The sequence below is a fragment of the Scatophagus argus genome, chromosome 4 (genome assembly GCF_020382885.2).
Source record: "Scatophagus argus isolate fScaArg1 chromosome 4, fScaArg1.pri, whole genome shotgun sequence".
NCBI classification, from domain to species: Eukaryota; Metazoa; Chordata; class Actinopteri; family Scatophagidae; genus Scatophagus; species Scatophagus argus.
In genome coordinates, this window is record NC_058496.1 from 8121012 (window position 1) to 8140691 (window position 19680).

A 19680-nucleotide genomic window follows, 5' to 3' on the forward strand; every position below is an offset into this window, starting at 1 on the left:
AACTTCTATTTGGGGAATATTATTTAGCAGATATTGTTTAGCTTTTGCTTTATGGGCAGAGGGATTTGACTCCTGGAATAAAAGAGGAAGTGTGGGTATGCGTATGTTTATATATGTTATGTGAATCCATAAGTATCTCTAAGTGAGCCATACTGGTGCCATGAATATTGACTCTCCCATATTCTTAAAATAATTGCAACATGTGACATTATCATGACATGAGGATGACTCGCAACAGTGACCATTTTTTGTGTTACGTTCGTTTTTAAAGTTTTGTTCTTTTTGATTCTAACCAAAGTCATAAACAGTACATGTGTCTGCCACCCCAGACCAGATGGGGTCGCTGTTGTGCTTTGGAGTGGAGTTTTGTTTCTCCTGTTTCTCCAGAACAAGATTTTTTCTAGTCTGCGATTCGCTTAAAATCTGCGTTGCCAAGACATCACAGACAGTTTACAAATATGTCGACTTTATAGTTTGAAGTAAACCAAATGGCTAACGTAGCTGATATATTATTTTCCTCGTCGATTTCACGCCAGGTCACATGTGTTTTACTGATCATTTCCTTGGCTCACGCTCAAAATATTGTCGGTAAGACTATAATATGGCGTTCAATTTATGCACAATTCATCCATTTTCACAGTAGAAGAGCTAACGTTACGCTAGCTTACCTTACCAGCGTTAAGGCTAACGTCAAAGACTAAGTAAGAGCTAGATAGTCGTGCTAAGTAAAAGTTACGTCAGCACACATTAAGACATTATAACCTAATTTTATGAGGCTAGTGCGAAAAGCAGTTAACGGAAATATCAGCGTCTTGTTGAACAGATTTCCAGCCGTCATATCTGATCGCAACTGGACCAACGGTCGCTGCACTTCTGGTCGGAAACACATCGGACGTCTCTCTGAGTCTGAGGACAGTGTCTCCATCCAACACAACAGGTAAAAACGATAAACACCTTCTGATCCTTTACCTTTTGCACTGCCCTCCTGTTTGTATGAGACTATAAGATGAATTGTGTGATGTTTTTGAGTAAAATAAGTCGTGTTAGGAAATATTTTTTGTTGCAATAAGAGAGGAAAGGCAGCGATGAGTCTGTTTTGTGATTATGTAATCTGTCATTTGGGCAGATCTGGTGGTTGATGATGGTTTGTTTAATTTTCTAGGACGTATTGGTTCTCCATCGTGTGTAGCTGAGGAAACACAATGGGTTCTTACAAGGGAGCAGGTCGGAAAGGTAAAGAAACCCAGTGAACAGTTTTGTATTTTTAGTTGTATTTAGAGACAATGCTCAAGTAAGAGGAAGTTAGGCAGTTTTTAAAGTAATAAACCTTCTATTCTTGAGATCATAAAGTTGTTATTATAGTATTAACATCCATTTTACATTACATGTCTCGTTTGTATCATTTGGTGCCCCAGACTGCAATTCGAGTTCAGCTGAGACTGGATAAAAGTCTGCGTTTGTGTGCCGAGAATGAGACAGACACAGACTGCTGTCCAAACCCATTGTGTGTGTTGGAGACCCTTCAAGTGGCTGCATGTGTGGGCAGCACACCTCAGGCATCGCTGCTGATCCAGGCCAAGATACATGCCCTGTTGGTTCCTGCTAATGCTGGATCTGGTAACTCAAATGGAACTTGTACCTCATCGTAATGGGCTGTCATGACTCGTTTCTTGTAACTAGAAATCTCCTGTCAATTTCAGATAATAAAACAGCCATTCCAAACCAGGTGTACCAACCACTGGGCTCTTGTCCCTGTGACCTCACGTCTAGAGCATGTGATATACGCTGCTGCTGTGACAAGGTATTCACAACAGTGCAGTGCATTTTCGTCAAATGTTTTATGCATCAATCAACCTTGACTAATTTCTCACCCTTTCGCTCTTAACAGGACTGTTCCATGGAAGATTTGAAGCTGTTTGTGTCTCACTGTCTCCCAGGGCCCTTTGGTGGACAGGTGTCTCCTGCTCCAGACTATCAGTGCTCTGTGCAGTCTTCTGAAAACTCCCCAGATTGGTTTCCATTTTTATGTGTCAGTTCTCCTCCTGAGAACAACCCTTACCTTGGTCTCTTTTACCAAGGAGACACAATGTGAGAAATTATTGAATATTTATTGTTGGGGTTTTTTTTTTTTAGGTTGCCCAAACCTTATCTCTTGTCAGGTGGGAGTCTTGAGTTGATCCCACCTGACAAGAGATAAGGTTTTTTGAATGTCTAATTTGTTTCTTAATTTTTGTGTCATGTTTTCATCATTTATCTTTTCCCCTTTGACTTGTATAGTGCATATAAGCCTGGTCCATCCTTCCAAATGCCTGTTTTGTCAGCTCCAGAACCAGCTAATGATTATGTTCAAGGAAGTCCCATTTTCACATTGAATGACCAGTACTTCACTATTCCTCAGGTTAGTTTTGTGGGTGTGGTTTTTGTAAAACAGGTGTTTTGTGTATGATTTTGTGTTTATGTATATGTTGCCAAGGCTGTAACAGCTAATGCCTTATATATTTGTCTGTTTCACAGAAGGTGCTTGGACAATGTGTAAACAATGCTCCTGTAGCATTTCTGAAAAATTTCAAAGTCAAGTGTGTAACTCTGCTACACTCCTGTCCAACTGGATATCCCTTACAGACGCTACTAACAGATTTGAGAATTAAAGTGAAGAATGGGCAAGGGGGTATGTTTTACATGTTAGACACACTATAGCAATCTCTCAGTATGTCCTGGAGCTCTTTGAATCCATGTGTCTTTAATTTTTTTTTTTTTTATCTATTCCAGGTGATGCTATAGTGGATGTAACTGATGAAGTGGCTACTGACTTGAGTCAGTTTATTTCAAGACCAGGTTCTGTTGCCTCTTCAGGTATGGAGATTACAACATGTCATTATTAAAACAACCGACCCTGACAATTAGCATCAGTGCTGAAATACTGATTAATGCTTTTCTGAAGATGAGATGCTGGCGTGTGAGAATGTGACCTTAGCACTGGATTACAAGTTCTACTGGAGAGAAAATGGCATCACAAGCATCGTACTGACACGCACTGTGGGAACCATCACTTTAAATGATAGTGGTAAGTACCCATAAGGCTTAGCCATGATTAGGATCATCGCCAGTTGCAGCTGATGGATATGTTTGGTGCTATTTTGGCTTATTTGTGCTTTTCTGTCTCTTAACAGTGGTGTTAACCACAAGATATTCTGCTGTGTTTCTAAATGGAGAATTCATGGGTGAGCCAAAATCAGGAAACCCAGGTGAGAGCAAGATGAAATATTTTTTCCTGAGAATGGTTGTGGAAGGGAACTGTTTTGTAGAAAATAATTCACAGTACCTGTTACAGTGGTTAACACACAGGTGTTCTAAATGGCAGGTTATCAAGTTGGAAGACCTGTTATTGCTGGAATTGTGGACACTTTGGACAATTATACAGGCTCAATACAGAGGACATCCATCAATCTTTGGAAACCAGGTAAAACCTGTTAATTCATAATGTTGATTAATGGGTCACTAGTAGCATAATAGCAAATAACTTATATACTGTTAGCTGGCTAAAAGAAACTCTGATCTGGCAAACAGTGAGTGATGGGCTGTGTTCCGCTGCTGAGTTGAAACCAGTTGTGTTTGGGGAGAATTCAACATCAGGATGTCTGCTACCTGTCAGCCGACAGAATCTGACTCAGTGTGATCTCTTGAGGTCAGTGTCTCCGTATGGGTTCATGTCTGATGTTCTATACCTGTATATATTGGTGCTAAAATAAAATATTTTTTCTCCCTTAGAGAGACTGTTACTTCTCTCCAGGGAGCTTTGATTAAAGCCACATATGTGGCAAAGAGCGGAAATCCAGATCCTCTAACTATGACCGACTGGGTGAACATAAGCTGTGAGTAGATGGTGAAAAGAAACAATCTGTGCAGTCCTGCCTTTTGTTTGTCATGTATGTTTTGTAATGAGATTGTGTGTTTGTTTGTGATATTAACTTAACTTTTTGCTCTACTTTTATTTCAATTTGTAAGACAAATTCTACAACATTCTGCCAAATAATCCTTTTGTTATAACTAAATTTGACATTACAACATAAAATTTACAGCTGTGACACTGAACTCAAGCACACCTATGGAAGACACTGCAAGTTCATGCTATGGGGTTCCATCCCACCAGCATGTCTATGTTTGGAGTCTCGTCACTGGCTTTGTAGATGGCATACCTCAAAGAGATATCCATGCTGTCAAAGTTAGGTGTGTATCAGGTGTACACTCATTGCTTGCACAGTGTAAAATGTGTTTTCAATTGAGGAAGAGCATTAATCATATTACCATGTCTTCTAATTTCCATTCATATAATAAGCTGTTGTGAATCATTTTTAGCTACAGCCCGTCCCGCTGGGCACTGGATTGTGGAGGAGGTGATGTCTCTCCATGTGTGGACCCAATGGAGACTCAGTTGTTCCCCATCACTTCTTCGGTCACCTTTATCGACATTCCAGTCAACACAGGACCACCAAAAACCAGGTGCTTGCTCCAACAGCCCTGATAGAGGAAGTTGGAAACTTGAGCCAAATAAATTCCTTGTATGAGCTACCTGACTGATTCCAACTTAGACTGTGATGTTTTTGTTTGGTTTTTTTCTCCCCAGGTTTCAGATCAACTTCACAGAGTATGACTGTAACAGGAATGATGTATGTTGGCCTGAGCTCGCCTTTCCCATCACCAGATATTACACAGGTGGGAATTTATCTAGTCCCAATCATCCATCCATCCATTCATCCATCCATTTTCTATACCGCTTATCCATCAGGGCCGCAGGTAGTCCCAATCAGTGAATTGAAATTTTCATGCTAAGAAACATTTAATTATTGTGAAATTAATCATTTGACATTAACACTGTCATCACAGCTGATGACCTTACGAATTTGTTAAATAAGACCAATACAGTGTCATTGCTAAATTACATCAGTATTGATTGTGATCATTAGTGTATGTGCCACAGTGAACCTTTAATGCCACAGTGAGTGCAGTTGATCATTGGTGAGTAATTAACAAAAAAGTCGCTCCCATATCCCACAGCTGTGAAACACATCTGCGAAAAACACTGCTTTAAGTGTGACAATGGATACTGATAGGACCATTACTGACTTATTTTACATTTGTACTTCCCAGGTGAACCATATTCTCAATCACTGGCTAAGGGCCTCATCTTGGTTTTCTTCTTTATTGCTGCCTCAGTTCTTGGGACTCCATGGAGACAAATTCGACAGGCTTGGAATGGTGCTGCTCTCTGAATCCCGGAGGAAATGATGCGAACAATGTAGAGGCAGACACATATGTGGTGGTGGGGAGGGTATGTTTGTGAGAATGTAAATAGTTGTAATAAAGATATTTTTTCAAAGACTTTTTAGGCTCTATCCCATCACAGTGTTATTATTGATAGGCTTTTATTGATTATTGATTCTTTGATTCCTGTCCCATTGATCAGTTTGGTTCTCATGGACATGCTGCAGAGCTCAATTCTGGGTCACTGTTTGTTCAAGTTTTAGATGTTCCCACATGGGAGGTCATCATGCACAAGCACAGTAGTGTTTCACCATCAGGTAGACAACAAGTGTGACAAGGCTACTGCTCCTCGTGAATCTAGATCCTTTTACAGCCTCTGACCTCGCTGTCTTCTTTCTTAGCATCGCCTGGGGCTGTTTTGCCCTGGGCCCCTTGAACAGGTTGATCCAGTGATGATAGCACAAGGGGTAATTCTTCTAGAGAAATAATATTTACAGAATAACAGAATAAACACTGTGTTCACCCCAGAGAAAAAAAAGCACCACTTTTGAATGTTCCAGACACTTCTATTGTTTTACACCCTGTTTCTATTAGCATCACAAAAGGGACCATGATTTTTTTTTTTCAATACAGCCTGTAATAATAACCTGTACAGTCTGGCCTGTTCGACAATCTTTTTTTTTCTATCTGAGCAATCAAGGAAAATGTAAAGAGAGGATCATTGGTGTATTCATGCATGCGTGTACATTCACCTTCAGACAGTACTCGGGGCTTAAATGTCAGCATGTTTTCGAGTTGAGTGTAGTGCGCATACTCCAGGAGGCGGCGGTCATTGGTCAAAGGTACATTCACTGCCGTGGAAGTTGATCGTATTCAACAGTGTCCAGCGAAGTGACGTGTAGTACTATGGACACGGCAAACGGAGACTCGTTAAAACTTTAGAAACTATAAGAAGAGTTGCGACCACATCTTGGGATATGCTACGTCAGCGGCCTTGATACTGGCTGCCGCACCGTTTCTGGTCCAACTTTGCTGAAAGAAGTTTTTCATCCAATAATTAACAGCACGACGCTCACCGGTTAGCCCATTAGCTAAGGGGGACAACGTCTGCTGTAACGATAGCTATCTAAAGTGTTCGTTATGTAAGTACAACATCGTTTTCTCAGCAGCGGCAAATCATGCAAAGCGCTACGAAGGACTTAATTCAACGCCGTTGACGTGCTGTAGTTTACGGAAACCGCCATAGTTAGCTTGCTAATATTAGCACGTCTTATAATCAGGTAAATATCTAAGCGAACTGTCAAAATGAGCTCCCTACTCCGCGGTGAGGAGATGTGTCTGGCCCAACTATTTCTACAGTCTGGATCAGCATACGACTGCATCAATGAACTTGGAGAACTGGGGCTTGTGGAGTTCAGAGACGTAAGTCCCCAAAGAGATGGGTTTTTAATCTCTTAAAACATTAATGTTAATGCCTCAGTTTTAAAGTTGCTGCTGAGTTTGTTACCACCGAAATCGCTCAACAAAGAGCTGTTTGTTTATCGTACGCGAATACCACACCGCCCCTGCGGACTTCCTTTCACATTTGTCAGCGACTTTTACTGTATATTAAAGCAGGCGCGACATTTTTTCTTGATAGTCACACAAGGAAGTCATCGTTATCTCATAGATCACAGCTGTTGCTATAAAATGCTGAAATAAACTGGCCTGTGCTGGTACTTACTGTGGGATTTATGGTTGTGAAATGCTCCCTTCTGTCTCAGTGATGATATGTGAATGAGGACCGTACTGAATCATTTTATTCTTGACTGAATGTGTCTCTTGCACTCGTTTCAGCTCAATCCCAGTGTTAACGCATTCCAGCGAAAATATGTCAATGAGATCAAAAAATGTGAAGAGATGGAGAGGATCCTCGGTAAGCATATATTGCAGTCAAGTTTCCCTTTATGTTAATTGAGCTGTAGTCAAGTTTTGAAATTTTGGGTTAAGACAAAGCTGTGATGGCACTGTAGAACCAAAGCAGAGATGCATGAAGCCACAGAAGGCCTTCTGACAACTGACTTGAGACAGTCATGGGAAATGTCAGCTGGTTGTAGATTTAGTTGAATGAAATGCCATCCTTTGCTAACTAAACCCTTTATTATTAGATTAGGGGAAGAGCATAACACACTGTCGACTTCTAATCCGGTGCGATTAAGAGGCTACTCGTGGTATTTGGAGGCTTTGAAACATCTTTTAAACTTCTTTGTGTGTGTGTGTCTTAGAAACAATTGCTCTTTTATTTTTATCAGGGTACCTTCTACGGGAGGTCAAGAAAGCAGATATTCCTCTTCCAGAAGGCGATGTGAACCCGGTGGCTCCTTTACCCAAGCACGTTATGTCTATTATGGTTAGTTACTTGCTTAAGTATCATCATTTATGGTTTTTTTTTTTTTTTTAAATAAAGATGTTGATTGTAGGTGTCACAGCAACTAAATGAACGATGTGAAGTAATTTCTCTGTGCATAACGCTGAATGTTTGTTCCGCTCTAGTGTTGAAAATTGGTAGATTACAACCAAAATATTTAATTTTTCAAACCGTATAAATGAGTATTACATTGTATTAATGTGTCATGGGGTCTGTGTGTGTGCTCACAGGAGCAGCTCCAGAGGCTAGAAGTGGAGTTAGGTGAAGTCACCAGAAATAAAGAGAAGCTGCAGAGGAATCTACTGGAGCTGACAGAGTACACACACATGCTGCGCATCACCCGCAACTTTGTACAAAGAACTGCCGAGGTTAGCGTGGCATCCCTTAATGCGTTCTGTACACTCATAGTTACATGCTGTCGATACAAAGAACTATTCTTCACAATATGATAATTAGCATCTTGTCTTTATTTTTAGCGAGAGCTCCCACAAGCACATTATGAGGAGTTCCCCTTCCTAGAAAAAGACACACTGATGGACTACAGCAGCATGCAGAGACTTGGAGCCAAGCTGGGGTGAGCGATTAAATTGTGCTTGCAGTATCAGCGTTATGCTTATGATAATGTTTGAACGTGGAGTGTGATTTGTGTTTGAACGGACTGTAGTCTCTGACATGCACCAAGTTTGCAAGTACCGTGACATTTTATGGATTAAATATTAATGTGGTTTTAATCACAATAATATCACGAGGGCAAAGTAAATGCTGTTTGACACTTAAAGAAAGTTTAAGTTTTGTTTTCCTCATTTTCCTCATGTTTTCCTCGCTTTTCAGACACACTTTATACACAGCTCACACACAATCAAACAGGACATTCACAAGATGCAGTGTGTTGCTCATGCAAAGCATTATGCTTAGATTTTAATACCTTACTGTGCAAAAGTTTTAGACAGGTGTGAGAAATGCTTTAAACTAAGAATGCTTTCAAAAATGAAAGTATTAATAGTTTATTTTCATCAATTAACAAAATGCAGTGAATGAACAGAAGAGAAATCAAATATTTGGTGTGACCACCCTTTGCCTTCAAAACAGCATCAATTCTTCTAGGTACACTTGCACACAGTGTTTGAAGGAACTCGGCTGGTAGGTTGTTCCAGACATCTTGGAGAACTAACCACAGATTTTCTGTAGATGTAGACTTCCTCAAATCCTTCTGTCTCTTCATGTAATCCCAGGCAGACTCGATGATGTTGAGATCAGGGCTCTGTGGGGGCCATACCATCACTTCCAGGGCTTCTTGCTTGTTCTTCTTTACGCTGAAGATAGTTCTTGATAACAGTGGCTGTGTGTTTGGGGTTGTTGTCCTGCTGCAGAATAAATTTGGTGCTAGTCATACGCCTCCCTGATGGTACTACATGATGGATAAGGATCTGCCTGTATTTCTCAGCATTGAGGGCACCATTAATCCTGACCAAATCTCCAACTACATGTGAAGTTGATGATCATGAGAACCTGTTTGGTATAATTGCTTGATCATAGACCTGACTATAATCCTACAAAATCCCCGATGTTGTGCAAGTGTAACTATAAGAACTGACGCTGGTTTGAAAGCAAAAGATGGTAATACCAAATATTGATTTGATTTGGACTTTTCTTTTGTTTGCTCACTTTGCATTTTGTAGATTTTTGCATTATAATTTATATTTTTGACAGCATTCTTAGTTTACAGCATTTTTTTCACACCTGTCTAAAACTTTTGCACAGTACTGTATGTCTGACGTCATTATGCTGCTTCTCTACAACACAGAAAGATTTTGCCATGATATTGTCATGATGTTTTTTCATTTCATTTTTGTCATTATGAAGTTCAAAGTTTGTGTGACCTAGCAGGCACACATACTCAGTTGTGTGTGAATGTGCTCCTCATTCTCTTGCAGTTTCATTTCTGGCCTTATTCAGAGGGCGAAGATCGAGGCCTTTGAGCGAATGCTTTGGAGGGTTTGTAAAGGCTACACCATCCTCAGCTATGCAGAGGTTGAGGAGTATCTGGAAAATCCTGACACAGTAGGTTTCTCAAAGCTGACTTTGTCCAGGATTTGCTCTAAAATTAAATTACTTATATCATATAAATTATAGATCTATTGTGTATCTATCCTACATTGCAGTCTGTCATTAAAACCTCAACTGGGAAGGCAGAACAAACATTTGCATGAATTACATGACCTGACATATGGAATTAAGTATTGCTAAAAATATTGTCACTTCCTTTTTGTGTAGTGTTGCCACACTTTGTTAAGAGGAAAGAATACTGTAGAGCATTTCACATGACACAAAGGAAAGCAAAATCCTGAAAAACGAAAATGACACCGGTGAAGCTGTTGTGAAGTCTGTTCTAGTCCCTCTGGATTTTCTCTTGAGCAGTGAATCTTGTCTAGTGACAGGGCTAATCCACTTATCCATTTCCTCTGCTTGAGAAGAAGGCAGGCATGCAGGGCTGCGACTGATCAGTAAAGGAATGTCAGTGGCATACTTTCACTGATGGAAAATCAGAAAATTTACAAGCAATGTTAATGACAAAAATGACTTTTCATAAATTGGGTGGAGAAAGCTGTGCTTTTCAACTGCTGTTCCCATGTCAAGAATGAGCTTTCGATCTCAAATATTTTCAGGCTTGATTTTACAAATAAATAAAAAATACATTTTTTTGGTTTAAATTTTACGTGATGTTCAGTTTTTGAACAGAAAATGTAAACATCACTCCAAGATGCATTCTGGGCTGATAATTCTGTTTTTACCAAACTTCCTCTTATCTTCTATCTGCAGGGTGAGCCTACCAAAAGTGTGGTGTTCTTGATATCCTACTGGGGGGACCAAATCGGCCAGAAAGTGAAGAAGATCTGTGACTGGTAATTATTCCACAATGCACTATCCAGTGGTTGTTTTATTAATGGCATAAAAAAGGGAAGATTTTTTTTCTTGCCTTAGTAATAGTAGTCGCAGTAGTAATGTGTGCATAACTTATGTTTTCCCTCCATAGCTACCACTGTCACTTGTATCCCTATCCCAGTAACAACGAGGAGAGGAATGATGTTGTGGAAGGACTGAGAACTCGCATTCAGGACCTGCACACAGTATGTCTTATGTTTTTTTTAAGTATCTGATTACACAGATGAAGTTTACTTGCTGACAGAAAAAGCAGTTATTCTGTTTGTCATCCATTAAAGGCTTACTTATACGTGCTTTTGTCACCTCCCTGTTAAAATACAAGCTGAAAACTTTGAGCTCATCTTATGTTTTCTCCTCCTTCTTGTGGGTTTTAAGATTAAGAAATGCAACGCCTCTTCAAACAAACTTGGGAGTGTGATCTGTTTAGTGAATGACATTACATCTAGTGTGGATTTTTCTTTTACACCAGTCTTTTATTGTTAAAGAACAAAGAACTCAAGTTTCTGTCTGGGACATTTCACCGTGAATCATTTGGTAGCTTAAACCAACTGTTAATGAAAAACAGAGTTGCACTCAACCCCTGTAGCACATGATAGGCATGAGGCCTCAGCTGAAAACTGAACAGGTTTTTTTTCCTCTCTATTTCATGCGTCTTTTTTTTTATTCCCTCCTTCCTGACTATTTGTCTTGTATGCCTTGTCTCTCTCTCTTTCTCAACACACACACACAGACAGACACATGCCTCTTGTTTAAAATGTAAATGTTCATTTCGCTGTGTCAATGTTTGACACAAAGTCATGGAAATTAAAAAACAAAAAAGTCACATTTTGCAAACTTTTAAGACCTGAATATCTTTAAATATGAAGTACCACATTAAGAGTTTCTTTTATCTCTTCCTGGGTCCAGGTTCTTCACAGGACCGAGGACTACCTGAGGCAGGTCCTGATTAAGGCGTCAGAATCCGTCTACACCTGGGTCATCCAGGTCAAGAAGATGAAGGCCATCTACTACATTCTGAACCTGTGCAGTTTTGATGTTACTAACAAGTGCCTGATCGCGGAGGTTTGGTGTCCTGTCGATGACATTCCCACCCTGCGGAGAGCTCTGGAAGAGGGATCGGTGAGAAAACCCAGAGTTGCTGTATGTGACTCTGGCTACACTGCAAGCTCTCTGTTTATTTAACCCAGCAGTTGTTCCATGAACCGGAGTATTGTGTGAGGGATTGGTTTTATGTTTTCCTCTTTAGTTAAATTAAGCCATTTTATATGACTTGGTGAGGGTACTGAAAGGCCACTGTTCATTCAGCTTGCAGGCTGAGGAGGACAGAGCATACAAAAATGCACTCATTGTTCCTCTAGAGTTTTCCGTTCTCTCACAACTGGCTGGGACATTATAGCCACATCTTTTCTTTTTTTTTTTTGCTTAATTTTTTGTTTGTTTGTTTCTACTGTCTAATTTTGCAGTGCTGATCAAATGTCTCAAGACATTATGGTGAAATTAGTTTACGGCAATATGCTGACATTTTGATTTGACATTGATATTTCAGCGAAAAAGCGGAGCAACAGTTCCTTCCTTTGTCAATCGTATCCCCACCAGCGACACTCCCCCGACTCTGATAAGGACCAACAAATTTACCTCTGGCTTCCAGAATATTGTGGATGCCTATGGAGTGGGCAGTTATAGGGAGGTTAACCCAGGTGAGTGTGATGCTTTGTCTTTCTGTGGTTTTCTTTATGTGATAGATAAGGCCGCAAAAATAAACTAGAAATACCAAACTAGAATGCAAAGCTGGTGCTTTGTTTAACAGTTTTGGAGATATTTCAAGGTCTTGCACAACCACCTTAGAAGAAAAATTAAGATCCGTTTTACTGTGATTGTGTAATACTCGTTCATGTGATAACATGCACGATGCAAATAAAACTGAATCCACAACTAAGGTGATGGGAACATGCCAAAATTATAGGTGGTTAGACATGACCAGAGCTCTGCCGCAGCAAATTAGATTAGTTCAGATTGTTATTATATCTGTTCTGTTTCAACTTACAATTATTGTTTTTGTTTTGCATCTTGTACTGATTCCGTTTGTCTTTATATCTTTACTCTTTTATTTTAAAAAGTGCTGCATTAGTCTCAACAACAATTTTTTTTTCTTCCTCATTTTTAGCTCCTTTCACAATCATCACTTTTCCATTCCTGTTTGCTGTGATGTTTGGGGACCTGGGCCATGGAGTTATCATGGCTCTGTTCGCCTTCTGGATGGTGCTGTACGAGAACAACCGCAAACTTAAAAACACAAGGAATGAGGTGAGTGCATCCTCTAAAGCAGCTGTTTTACCTAATGCTCATTTGAAAGCTCACTTGAACTGAAACTTTGCTGATGTTCAACCAGGCTTGTGTCACTACGATGTGGATAGTCTATGCTAATGAACAGTGTCTAAGTGTGGTGTCTTCATCCAGAGTTCCCCGCTCATTTGCTGTCAGAAGCTGCATCATCTGGCAGATTTTTGATGGTTAAAGTTCCATTGTTTAAACTACAGATTGGACTTATGCATTTTTTTTGTGTGCTGTACATATCAACTCGCAGTGTGTGACCTACCAGCCAGAGCAGTTTTATTGGTCCGGTGTGGGCCTGCACGTTCTGGTTGTTATTGTTTTTATTATTTTATACAAAAAGGAAATACCTCAGTCCTTTATTTCTATTTATTTTTCTGGTCATGCAAACCAGTTTCAAAAGATATTTGCGTCTTTATTTGACATAGACAGCTCAGCTTCATGAAAAGACGTTGTTGTGTTGTCAGTGGTGAAATATTTTTTTAAAGTTCCCTCCCGTGTGTCATACAGTTTGTCTGGAGTATAAATGAGTGATTTGATGTGTGTGTGTGCAGATCTGGAACACATTCTTTGAGGGACGGTATATCATCCTGATGATGGGCCTGTTCTCCATCTACACTGGCCTGATATACAATGACTGTTTCTCAAAGTCCCTCAACATCTTTGGCTCTGGATGGAGTGTGAGTGGCATGTTCAATGCAAAAGTGTGGAAGTGAGTACTTCATGACATGGAGCATTTCGTTGTAACAGTAAAAACGGCTAAGCAGGCCTACAATGTGCAATCATGTTTACTCTTGAGAAATTTAATGAAAAACTATTGTATTGTGTGTATATATATATATATATATATATAGTATATATTGTTTGAAGACATGATGATGACATTTGTGCACTTGTTTCCTAATCACATACATTTCATTTCACAAGCACTGATGGTTTTATTTGTGCCCGACAGTCTCAGTGATGTTCGTAGGAACAGTCTTCTTACTCTGGATCCAAATGTTACAGGAGTCTTCAGAGGACCGTACCCTCTGGGAATTGACCCGGTGAGTAGAGAACACTGAGGTCATCATGAATGTCACGACTCATCATGGGATACCTGGCGTTCAGAGATTTTATCACTGCTTGTCATCATTGTGGAGATTTTTTATTTCCGTCATATTCCGTCACAATCACACTAAAGCACTTGAACTGCAAATGGAATTTGAACAAGTGCACTTCAGGTTACACATGCAAGCATGTTTTTGTGTGTATACATAATGGTCGAGCAATAAATAAACAAACTGCTATTTAGCTTCCTTGTTACCACCAGAGTTGGCCGTCAGCACAATGAGGTTAAGTAGCTGCTTCCCTCAATTATGGAACTGGTATCTCAACACTGTCTGGAATATACTGTATGTACCACAAAAAAGTATATTTAATTTAGTATCTATACAACAGCTACAGTAAATTGGATCAGTGCAGCACTATTAAAAACGGTATGTTACTTGCTTGACTAACAGGAATGTTACACATGGCTGCACATTGTGTGATATAAATGAATTAGGTTGAATTCTAGGAACTGAAGTTATTGAATCACCTTACGGGAACAGGAACACCACTAGGAAATGGCATGAGCGGTGGACAAAACACAGCTAACTACTCTTCAATGGGAGTCTAATCTTCTACCAATCAAAACTACCCATTTTAAAATACAGTATATGTCTTCTTTCCGTTCTGAAGATTTGGAACTTGGCAACCAACCGTCTTACATTTCTGAATTCGTATAAGATGAAGATGTCAGTGATATTGGGCATCATACACATGAGCTTTGGAGTGATCCTCAGCGCTTTCAATCACTTGTAAGTACCTTTTTTTTCTTTACATTTTGTTTCACCTTTTAAAGCCCTTAATGTTAGATGTCATACTGTTTCACACCCTGCCTTATTTTTGTCAACAAAAATCAGGCACTTTAGGAAGAAGCACAACCTGTACTTGGTATTTCTGCCTGAGCTCCTGTTCCTGCTGTGTCTCTTTGGCTACCTGGTGTTCATGATATTATACAAGTGGCTAGTCTTCTCTGCTAAGGACTCCAGACACGCCCCTAGCATCCTCATCCACTTCATAAACATGTTCCTCATGCAGGGTGATGCAGTGCAGCCCCTCTACCCAGGACAGGTGAGAAGCTGCTCCATCATTAAGTGTATTACAAAATGCTCTACAAATGTCCCTGAGACAGGTGATAACAGTCTAATGCAACATTGTCTTTTGTTCTTCCAGACTGGTCTGCAGGTGTTTCTGGTTGTCATTGCTGTTCTCTCAGTGCCTCTCTTACTCCTGGGGAAACCCGTTTACCTTTATTGGCGTCACAATGGAAGCCACCGCCTGGGAATGTATAGAGTGAGTGTTTGGATTGCATGTTTGTCAGTGAATGTGTGCATAGATGTGGAAAACGTCTCCAAATATTTGCTCTCTGAGTGTGATAATGTAAATGTGACGCTTTTCGATATTTTCTCAGGGATATGAGCGTGTGCGGCGTAACAGCGATGAGGAACTCTGCCTAATGAGGGCTCATGACATGGAGGAGGACAGCAGTCACAGTGATCTCTCCAGTAGCGGAGAGCGCCAGACGGAGGAGGTGAGTGCAGGCAAAAAGGATTGCTACCCATTCATTTTAAACTTCCTTATAATCAACCATTGTTGTTTTTTTCTCTTTCTGTCATTGATGCTGAGTTTTGTTTTATGGTTAGTTTGACTTTGCAGAAGAACTCCTGCATCAGGCCATCCACACTATAGAGTTTTGCCTTGGTTGCATCTCCAACACAGCCTCCTACCTAAGGCTCTGGGCTCTGAGCCTGGCACATGCCCGTGAGTATGATGTCTTGCATTAAAACATACAGATAGTTTGTCTCTGTTTGAAACCAGTATAAGCACACACTGGACGCAATGTGAGATTATAAAATTATAAATAAGACAGTTGCTTAATTATATGCCGGTTGTGTTCCAACTCAAAGATCCTCTTCATGTTCTGTTCCCTCTGTTTACTTTTGTTCTTGTGGATGTGTGCAAGATGTAAACCATGTTGATAATCAAAGATAAAAGCCACTGTGTGTTTGTCCCTTTGTTCACTTGTAGATATATATGTTATATATCATTTTATGTAATGCACAGTGGTAAGGAGCATTATAGCAGGAACAACCTTGCATCAATGTAATACAATGTGCCCTCAGTGGCCCTGCATTAGAGGTTGTTCGTGTGGATACAGTTCATGCTGCAGCCTACTCATTTTTCATATGTGAAGATATAGAGCTTAACCCTGTACGTCACCCAACATGTTTTCTGATAAATTTCATCACATACTAGATTTTTGCTATACAATCAACATCAGTTTAGCATAATTCAAAAGTAACATTATGTTGTGGCCCCTTTTTTTTAGGCACAGCATTTTCTTTATTGTGCAATCAGTAAAATAGTTCTCAGACTTTTAGAACTGCTGTCAAAAATTAAGTTGGACAGATTATTGTTCCCTTTTTTTTTACTTTTGCTATTTTGAAAGCACATTTTGGTGCAGTGTGAGAACATGCACAGAATTTCATGGTTCATTAAACTGTTTTTAATTCATTTAGCATAATTAATGATAATTAAATGGAAAACTGATTTCATATCTCTAACACATGTATCTGACATAGTGTATTTTATCCCTCCAGTTAATGTTACTGACAGAAGTGTAGCAGTAATCTTAATTGGCAGTATCCATCCATCCATTTTCTATACTGCTTATCTGTCAGGGTTGCGGGGGGCTGGAGCCTATCCCAGCCGACTACGGGCGAGAGACGGGGTTCACCCTGGACTGGTCGCCAGTCAATCGCAGGGCCGAGACACAAAGACAGACAACCACACACTCTTACATTCACACCTAGGGGCAATGTAGAGTAGCCAATTAAACTAATGTGCATGTTTTTGGGATAGTGTGAGGAAGCTGGAGAAAACCCACGCAAGCACAGGGAGAACATGCAAACTCCACATAGAAGGGCCCAGACCGGGATTCGAACATGGAACCCTCTTGCTATGAGGCAACAGTGCTAACCACTGCACCACTGTGCCGTATTGGCAGTATCTTATTCAGGAAAAAAAAAAAAACCACCCAGTGTCTTTCTCAAACACAGCTCAGACATGTAAAACTGACAACAAATTTCAGACTGAAGTCTCTCCAAACAAATTTAACCCTCTGATTGCTAAACAATGCTGCCAAATCCATTCAAGCCAAAATGACTTCGGCCCTAACTGGGAACATTAATAGGAGATCAAAGTCAACAAGTGTAGACCAATAACAGGCTTGAGGTCAGCCCGAGTATTAGTAACTAGTCTTTGTTTGTTGTCGTTCCCTAAATGAATGACGCATACGCTCCTTTCTTTGCTTTCAGAGTTATCAGAGGTGCTGTGGTCGATGGTGATGCGAGTAGGCCTGCGAATGGACACCAGGCTCGGGGTTTTATTTTTAGTGCCTGTGTTTGGCCTGTTTGCCGTTCTCACTGTGTCCATCCTCCTGATAATGGAGGGCCTATCTGCGTTCCTACATGCCCTCCGTCTACACTGGTAAGATAACAGCGAACACTGAAGTAGTTGTGGCAGCGATAGGCCCAGAGGATAACTATCTCAGTGTTTTGTTTTTTTTATTCATTGCTGCTATTTGTTTCTTCCTCAGGGTGGAGTTTCAGAATAAATTCTACAGTGGGAATGGAGTCAAGTTTTCTCCCTTTTCCTTTTCTCTACTGCCCTCCAAATTTGAACATGATGGTGTACTGTGAAGGGACTATCTGGTAATACTGTTAGGTGGAAAACACAGACGAAACAAGGCAGCAGGGTTCTGTGCTCATGAAGACATTTTCCAGAGATATCATGAGGTGATTTTTTTTTTTTTTTTGTCCCATCTTTTAACAATTTGTGTGACTCATGAAGGAATTGTACAGTGAACTTCACACACTTTGGACTGAGAGATGCCTTCTTCCCAGCAGTTTCAACAACCCAAACAGCTGAATACTGTTGAGAAGTATACATATGTATCAAAGGGTGTTTTGTACCAGGATCGTTATGCTACACTGTAGACCATTTTGTGGGCAATTCATTGGCAGTAGTTGTTGATGGAGAACCGTATCCACCAAAATCAGAGTGAATTAGAAGGCCTGTGGCAGAGTACATACCTCCGCCAAGTCCGATAGTCCACTCATATGTGATCTCATCTGGGGTAAATCTGCAAGCACAACCACTAGATGTTTGTTTGCATTTCCAAATTTCATGTCAGATTATGGTTGTGTGATGCTGAAGCATCAGCATCACCTCTCATCATCATTTATGACCAAGTACAAGTGTGTGGTCTCATCAACGGAGACCTTGCACGTGTCTATATTTTCTTATTATCATTTTGCTGTGTTGGGGACATTGCTGGGCACCAGCCTTTGGGTAATGGGCTTGTAGCCCCCAGTCAGTAACAGTGTGTATTGTCGCCACTTCTTGCAGAGGTGTATGGAGGTGTGTTAATTTATGCTTTAGAGCACAAAAAACATGAAACAATCAGAAAATAACTCCTTCATTTGCTGCTTTGTTCTCACTGACGCCACTCCCTCTCTTTCATTCACTGTCTGACTTGCTCAACCACCACCAGTCTCTCAAAGCTGGCAGCCAATTTGTAAACGAATTCTATACTCAGTCTGTGAAAGTGGAAAACATGTGTACCCGCCCCGTGGTTTGGATTCGCCTCAGGTTTTTCTTGGCCGATGCTACACCCTTCCACCTGCTGACGACTAATCAAGAAACCATACCGAAAACATGACCTCCTTGGTGGAGGTAATAAATAAAAAAGGTGTACGATTTTAGTATAAGAGCACACTGACAACGCTTACTAGGATAAACTTGCTGCTGATTTTTGTCTTCTCAAGCGATTTGGTGATTAAATAAGGTGAAAGATAAAACAACATCCATACGTTTTTCTTTTAAGAATAATATTTCAGAAAAAATATCCTTATTTATTCTTTTCTGTTTTCCTTAATTTCTTCTCTTCTTTATCTGGTTATTTTTGTCAGGAATTTTGGCCTAATTCTGTATATTCATGCAGTTGTTTTGACTTTTGTCTCCCTCTTTCAGTTTTGACAGATCTGGTTTGGTTGTGAGCCATCTTTGGCTACATAGTTCTTGCTCAAGTTTTTGTTGCACTGACTGCCTTAAAGAAGTACAACCAAACAACAGTATACTGTATGATTCCCAAGTTTCCTTTGTATAAACACTGCAAAGAATCTTTTTCAGTATTGAAAAGTGCTTTGGCAGGTGTGTGATGAGATGTATATACTTTTACAGATTTATTTTTTAATTTATTATATTTTAGAATGTTACATCGGAATTAAAAATGAATGTTAATGGGAAATGATTTTTCCTTTAATGGATTCACAGCGTTGCCTATGCGTTTGCCACTTTCTTACAATTTAACATTCCACAGATGGAAAATTTTAATCATTTATTTGTTAACTCGGCTTTTCTAGTTGAGAGCCCATTGCTTTGAAAGATTCTACACCCAAATTCGACAAAGTCGTTCAACTGTATTAAATATTGAAAGATTGAATTGAGTTATGTACCAGTATCAGACATTAGTAGTATTTGCTGAATTTGTTATTTTTTTTATAGAACTGGTATTTTTTCTAAGGGAAAGAGATGCTGTCATCGTCACATTATTGAGATGCTACCCTTTTCCACTGGCAACCACTCAT

General features: G+C 40.0%; 2 protein-coding genes across 2 annotated transcripts; both read left to right on the forward strand.

The window, feature by feature from the left end:
- The first annotated feature begins 401 nt into the window (after window positions 1-401).
- Window positions 402-5380, forward strand: tctn2 (tectonic family member 2). The gene is made up of 18 exons (XM_046387403.1): window positions 402-588; window positions 824-937; window positions 1163-1233; window positions 1416-1617; window positions 1701-1801; window positions 1889-2088; window positions 2278-2398; window positions 2515-2668; window positions 2770-2853; window positions 2942-3064; window positions 3171-3245; window positions 3362-3460; window positions 3568-3685; window positions 3769-3872; window positions 4080-4227; window positions 4357-4500; window positions 4625-4713; window positions 5149-5380. Exons 1-18 carry the CDS (start codon window positions 489-491, stop codon window positions 5268-5270), a joined length of 2169 nt encoding a protein of 722 aa, XP_046243359.1. The 5' UTR covers window positions 402-488; the 3' UTR covers window positions 5271-5380.
- Window positions 5381-6094: 714 nt separating this feature from the next.
- Window positions 6095-19353, forward strand: atp6v0a2b (ATPase H+ transporting V0 subunit a2b). The gene is made up of 20 exons (XM_046387404.1): window positions 6095-6684; window positions 7099-7177; window positions 7554-7651; window positions 7900-8037; window positions 8146-8243; window positions 9604-9730; window positions 10490-10572; window positions 10704-10797; window positions 11519-11731; window positions 12159-12309; window positions 12777-12916; window positions 13498-13655; window positions 13899-13989; window positions 14666-14784; window positions 14890-15100; window positions 15203-15322; window positions 15441-15560; window positions 15673-15790; window positions 17347-17518; window positions 17628-19353. Exons 1-20 carry the CDS (start codon window positions 6568-6570, stop codon window positions 17728-17730), a joined length of 2550 nt encoding a protein of 849 aa, XP_046243360.1. The 5' UTR covers window positions 6095-6567; the 3' UTR covers window positions 17731-19353.
- The last annotated feature ends 327 nt before the right edge of the window (window positions 19354-19680 follow it).

Excerpts from the sequence above, each read along its gene's own strand:
- tctn2 (XM_046387403.1), top strand. The coding sequence starts at position 489 with ATGGCTAACGTAGCTGATATATTATTTTCCTCGTCGATTTCACGCCAG. Across the intron at positions 3,873-4,079 it reads CGACTGGGTGAACATAAGCT|CTGTGACACTGAACTCAAGC; the intron begins GTGAGTAGATGG and ends TAAAATTTACAG. Across the intron at positions 4,228-4,356 it reads ATCCATGCTGTCAAAGTTAG|CTACAGCCCGTCCCGCTGGG; the intron begins GTGTGTATCAGG and ends AATCATTTTTAG.
- atp6v0a2b (XM_046387404.1), top strand. The coding sequence starts at position 6,568 with ATGAGCTCCCTACTCCGCGGTGAGGAGATGTGTCTGGCCCAACTATTT. Across the intron at positions 12,917-13,497 it reads TTAAAAACACAAGGAATGAG|ATCTGGAACACATTCTTTGA; the intron begins GTGAGTGCATCC and ends GTGTGTGTGCAG. Across the intron at positions 14,785-14,889 it reads CTCAGCGCTTTCAATCACTT|GCACTTTAGGAAGAAGCACA; the intron begins GTAAGTACCTTT and ends AACAAAAATCAG.